Source organism: Sitodiplosis mosellana, unplaced genomic scaffold, assembly GCF_009176505.1.
Source record: "Sitodiplosis mosellana isolate CC-2019 unplaced genomic scaffold, AAFC_SMos_1.0 Smas_scaffold_3813, whole genome shotgun sequence".
NCBI lineage: Eukaryota > Metazoa > Arthropoda > Insecta > Diptera > Cecidomyiidae > Sitodiplosis > Sitodiplosis mosellana.
In genome coordinates, this window is record NW_022599055.1 from 1,776 (window position 1) to 8,468 (window position 6,693).

The following is a 6,693-nucleotide window of genomic DNA, read 5'->3' on the forward strand; positions in this document are numbered from 1 at the left end:
ACAACTGATCGCATCCGTTTATTACAGACTATCATTGCATTCTCTTTTAGTTTTATATAATGTGGGGAGAAATTTATATATTCAATATATACATATATATTCGATTTGGTTCTTTCTTAATCAAAGTAATCGCTAATAAATGGGTTGAAATCCTCCTCGGGATCAAAGAATGATTTAAATTAATACTTGAAAGTGTGTTAATTTTTCTTTCAAGTATAAGCACGTTTATAGACATAAATATATCATATAAATTGTTTGTTGCATCATGTATTTCACACATGTAGAAGAATATGTCGTACAGACAGTCAAGTATATACATGTGTGAGTTTCCATTCAGCTTTCTTGCTACCTACGAATCGAACAAAAAAAATCAAACTTGTAATTTATTCCGCGTTGTTCCTACAAAAAACCGCGCGCATTTCTCAAGTAGTTGTTTGTCCGCAAGAGCTTACGTTGATGTCTTGCAACACAGCCAATACACAGAAAACAGCTTGAATACTATGGTAAGGCGATCAAGTAAATGGTCTTCAAAGTTGATTCTTTCATTATTAAAATAACATTACTTTTACTTGATATCTAAAAAAGTGATGATAATAAAGTTATTTCAGAATACGTCCAAATAAATTTTCATTAAAATATTCCAGCATGTTTCATTATTTTAAAAGAGACACCATATCCAACGGATCATCGCATCGTATCGTGTGCAACCTCCGTCGAAATCGCCGCATGGCGACCGCACGCAAGTTCAAACATACACATATATATTATTATTGTATTGGTAGTCATTCACAAATTACCCATACATTGAACGGTCTTTGTACGGTACGAGAGCCGCATTGCCCACCAGCGTCTCACACAAATACAAGCATATCAACAACCTCAAAAGAAATCCAAAATATTTCGCTTAGAAGCCAGAATTAAAAAAGGTAGTCTACTAGTGATGGATTCAATATGGCGGATGATACACGCAAAGTTCGTGTGGAAGAACAATTAAAAGTAAAACTTGGTAGGTTTATTAATAATAAATCAATAAATTCAAGTATAAAATGTTCGATTTCACAATCAACACAACTGTTGAAATAAATAATTTTTTGTGTTTTGAAAATACTCGGTTTCAATTGAAAAATATGTGAATTTCTGTTTGAATTGTAAAACATCATTGGCGTTGCTTTCACAGAGAAAGGAAAAAAAACATACCACAAAGTGAAGCATCGAATCTGTGTGAACAGGAAAATGATTTGTTTTTGTACTGTGGGCCGTATACAAAAAAAGTGAAATTGTGTTTATATGCATCAAACCGATGGCAATAAATTCGATGCGGCCCTATCTTTTGTTGTATTATCCCAAAAATTATCACATAAACAAGTGATATCGATTTCCAAATTTTTATTTATACAATTTCATTTGGATTCATGTTGGTTTTGGGAAACTTATTCGTTTTTACGAGGTTTTTGGAAAGCCGTGCGCCTTATCTGAAATACCTTCACTTCTTTAGTTTCAACAACAGAAAACCTAAACTAAATTCGTCTATTGGTTGAATAAAACTTAAACAACATATAATTTGATGCGATGACTTCAACCGCGTTTTTCTAATAAAACAGATTCAGAAGACTTTGCTTTTTTGCCATACGCTGTTATGGCAATATTTTTTCTTTAAAACACAATAACAATTCTTTCTAATAGAATTTTATCTTATAGTACATTGCGAAGTGAATTCCTACGGGACAAATCTAGTGGCAAAAATTATTCAATAATTATAATAATACTGTATTATGAATGATACATATATGTATACTTTTAGGGAGGGAAACATGGTTCCATTGAACTCTTTTATATGCAATTCGATGTCAAAGCATCATAATGGATTTATATAAATGTTTCAAGTTAAAAAGAATGTTTTTTTTAATCGAATGTATCTTTAAAACGCGTGCAGAATAAAAGTGTTGAATACAATGGCGCATCAGGTCGTTGTATATTTTAAATGTAATGGTGCTATCATGTACACTATATACATATCTTATTTTCCCACATATAAGTGTAATGAAACCAGTAGCAACGAAAATCCATTCCGACCTCAAAACAGAAAAAAAAGAAATACACCAGCGTATATGTATATGTGAATTTATTAATGGCCCGAAATCTAATGAATGAAAAATCCATCTGCACATTCACACATGTGAATGCTTCGTGCGAATGCGCAGTATTTTGAAACATTGAACTGTGTTTTTGGCTCCACATCGACTTGATATCACGTTCTGTGTTTACACAATAGTTTGTTGTTGTTATAATGTTGTATTTAAACGACAGCTGAAAGCATTCCCTTAGGATTTCTGTCATTTTGGACGACCAACATACCAGTGTAGGGGAAATGTAGTTAATCCTTCACAGATATTATTCCGGTTTTCTAAAAAGAAATTAATATCAATTCGGAGCATGATTGTATCATTCACAAAAACCCACACCCACAGTCTGTTTAAGTTTTCATAGTTTGTATACGGTGTCTCTTATCTGTGCTTTTATGAATGAATTTCTCCGTCGACATACACTCTTCGTTAAATACGCAAAATGAAAAATGGATAATAAAAATGATTGATTTGATGTTTTTTGTCATAAATTGTTTATTTGTTCTAGAGCAAAACATATTAAGAATTTTCTTAAACTTTTTTAACCAAATAGTACTTCTTTTACTTTCAATATTAATTATTAAATAATGATGAACAAAAACAAAAAATAAAATATTCCCTATTCTCTTTCAGGCGAAGCCAAGAATTTACAAGGCCGAAACAACTGCACAAATGGCTCGAGTGCCGCTTATCGCGACGTTTATTGCACAGTCGCCCTGGACCAAGAAGAAATTACACGAACTCCAACAATTGAAAGAACGTTAAATCCATTTTTCGGTGAAGAATATCAATTTGAAATACCACGAAAATTTCGATATTTGGCAGTATATATATGGGATCGAGACAAACACTTGAAACAGGACAAAGCTATTGGTAAAATTGCAATAAAACGAGAAGAACTTTATTCGTACAATCACAAGGACCACTGGTTTGCCTTGCAACACGTCGATGCGGACTCAGAAGTGCAGGGTATGGCACATATCTTACTGTCAATTGATGAAGGAATTGGCAATCTGAAACGTAGATCCGATTTTGATGACTCATTTTCACTAAATGCAAAAACAACGGTAAATTCGATAAATAATTTAAATGACTTGGCTGGTGCCGGATCTACATCATCATCAGTATTCAATAAAAATGAAAATAGTAGTGAGTTTAAAGAGAATAAAACAACGGATGGAAATTCTCAAGAATGCAATGAAAATATTAAAACAACAACAACATGCACAACCGTATCGTGTGTGACATCTGTTCGAAACCAATCAGGTGGAAATAGTGGATGCAGTAGTACACTAAGTAAAACAAGAAGCCTTTTCGGAAATACTGATATTAGTTTATTTGGTTCACAGAGCAAAAAACCTAGCTCGAGTACACTGGACACATTAGGGCCATTTCGAAATGGTGTAAAAAGTCGTGTTACTTTACGTGTAGTGGAGTGTTTGGAATTAGCTAAAAAAAATGGCAATTGTGATCCATACGTAGTGGTCACAGCAATTTATGCAAATAAGAGAAAAATTGTCAAACGATCGAAATCTCGGAAAAAAACGATAAATCCAAAGTTTGATGAAACGATGAATTTTGATTTAAGCATCGATTGTGACAGTAAATCTATGATGGGTAATAATGTGTATACTGTGGCCCCATTGGACGGTGCCGATTTGTTCGAACTGAGTATTACCGCTTGGCATGACGTTGGAATGGGCGAAGACGTGTTTTTAGGCGAAATTAAAATTCCAATGCATGGGAAGCAGCAACAAAATGCAATAAAACAAGATGCGTGGTACTACTTTCAACCACGGGCCACACTTGCTAGACCTACACGTTCCTGCGCTACCCCACCAGGCACAAGACTTAGCAGCGACAATTCACTTGGCTCTTTGCGTCTAAAGTTGGTCTATACAGCTGACCATGTTTTTCCTCTTGCAACTTATGACAATCTATTGAATTTACTTATCCAAAGTTTAGATCAACAAATAACTCTGTCACCGGTCTACATTCTCGGTGAACTTGTGTCAAACAAAACAGAAATCGCACAGCCTCTAGTTCGCTTATTCACCCATGAAAATCTAATTTCACCTATTATCAAGGCGCTCGCTGATCATGAAATCTCCAAACTAACGGACCCAACCACAATTTTTCGTGGCAATACACTTGTCTCAAAAATGATGGACGAAGCTATGAGACTGTCAGGATTACATTACCTGCATAGCACACTACGTCCGATTGTTGATGCTATTTTAGCTGAAAAGAAACCATGTGAAATCGATCCAATGCGCGTCAAAGATAAATCAATGGTTGAGAATAACTTAATCCATTTGCAAGAGTATGTAGAACGAGTATTTGAGGCTATAATAAATAGTGCAGTACGCTGTCCCCCGGTTTTATGCCAAATTTTCCATGATCTCAGAGAGTGTGCGGCCAAATATTTTCCACATAACAAAGAAGTGCGATATTCCGTCGTGTCTGGGTTTATATTTTTACGCTTCTTTGCTCCAGCGATACTTGGACCAAAATTATTTGATCTTACGACTGAGCCATTGGTAAGTGTTCCATAGATCTATATATAGATATACTAGCACACTTTTTTATTTAAAAAAAAGTAAAAGTAACCAGGGGCATTGTTTCGTATTAATAATAATGTATACTTTTAAATCACATCTTTATATGAATACGAGAGATTCCTATGCTATTTTGAAGAAACCACCACAATCTCCTAAATATCATCTTGACAATTTTAAACCAAAATATTCATTTTATGAATATCGCGTTTCTGTGAAATTCATTACTGTCATTGAAAAAAGAGGCTTTGAAATATCTTCAAATATTAGATTAAACATATATAACGACATACGTGAATTCGTGTGGTTCGCTTTTGAAATGTTTTTAGTTAGTATAAGTTTGAGATAGATAAAAAACTTAAATTTTCGATCAAAATCATTTCTCCCGGACATCAATTGTAGTATTATTATTTTCTCGTTCCTCTTCGGAATTAATAGATATATAGAAAGATGCTGTATCAGAAACTGTGCGTAGGAAGATCATAAACATGAATAAATGTGGCTAAATTTCGTCATATGGTTCCTCAAAATAATATTGTAACTATATATGAAATACGCAGAATTGCAATACATTGGAAATAGGAATAGTGTGTATAAATATAAGTTTCTAATGGTTGAAATTACATTAACCTCCGTAGACTAAACACAACAAAAACGATTGAAGGCCTAAACGTTATATATATATATATATTGATTATGTAAAAAACAGTCAAAGATATCGCTGGAACAGTATTTGATTAGTTTTATACCTATAAAACAATAAGAACGGATAGTTATTTTTACAGTTTCATATATTATGATAATGTTTATACGCTTTCATTTGCATCGCATAGTAAAAATTATATCTTCTTCTACGTCTCATGTGATTTCATTCGTTCGATTTTTTAATAAACTGCCTTCATCGATATGCATAAAATCGATCATCGGTAAATCCAATTTTCGGAGAAAAAAATTCATGGTTCCTATCACTTTTGTAATAACTTTTGACATTATATACTTATGATTTTTACAACTATTTCGTATGAACTAATTGTTTTCATAAGGTGATTGGTTGAGGGTAAATTCGTATTATTTCAATACTATTTAAAAAATAAAAGAAATGATTTAACTCGTTTGCTTGCCTAGTCATTTAGAGTGTTGTTTCAAATCGATTTTCATCGATTTACAAAAATGGTTGAAAGCCGTTCTCAATACTGTTTCATTGAAGTATTGAAATAATACGAATTATATACTTACATATTAAACCATCAAGTAGATTTGTGTATTGTTATTTAAGATCTTATTTGCTTTACACGAACCTTTTGATCTGTTGTTGATGAATCATTTTTCCCACGAAAAATATTCCACAGAAAGTAATAGAAACATGAACAATTTCAAATAGTTCTATAAAAACTATCACAAGATGTAAATTTACTGAACTGGCGCAAAATGAGATCAAATAAAAATCTGAAGTAAAGCAATATTTAATAATCATAACCCTAGTTATCACAATAGTTCCACATTTCTACGAAACATCCATCATAAATTGGATGGCATTCATTTCAAAAATCTACACCATTCACAACACAAAATGTACTAGAACTCGGGAATTGTGGTATATAACTGTTTTAATTGTTATAAATAATGAATCGTCTGAATAAGAAAAAAACTTGATATAATTTTTTCGTTCCACATTTTAGGATGTTTACGTTGTTGGTTAGTATTTGTATAAGAATCTTCAGTTTTCTCTACTATACCGGAGTATTAAATTATTAAATTCACATTGTCTTGATCGAACTTGATGATAAGTAACATAATTAAACGAAAGGCTTGACGAACAATAATATCGAAATTTTTCCGAAATATTCAAAATATTGATCAATAAACTGTTCGTAATATTCACAATAGTATTTTAGACAATTTATATGAACGGAATAATGCAACGTAATTTTTCTGTAAATGGTCCAAAAAATAATTTTCCCGAAAAGTAAGGGAGAGTCGTCTAAGATGGGCCACACATTGATTGACCGCTA

At 32.6% G+C, this 6,693-nt stretch overlaps 1 protein-coding gene across 1 annotated transcript; it reads left to right on the forward strand.

Moving 5' to 3' along the window:
* Positions 1-467: 467 nt before the first annotated feature.
* On the forward strand, positions 468-4,664 carry LOC129571942 (GTPase-activating protein; the record flags this gene model as incomplete). Its single annotated transcript, XM_055451827.1, is given in 3 exon segments — positions 468-503; positions 645-1,006; positions 2,757-4,664. Coding segments are annotated over 2 exon segments (1,963 nt in total), but the record flags the coding sequence as incomplete, so codon positions are not given.
* Between the last annotated feature and the right edge of the window lie 2,029 nt (positions 4,665-6,693).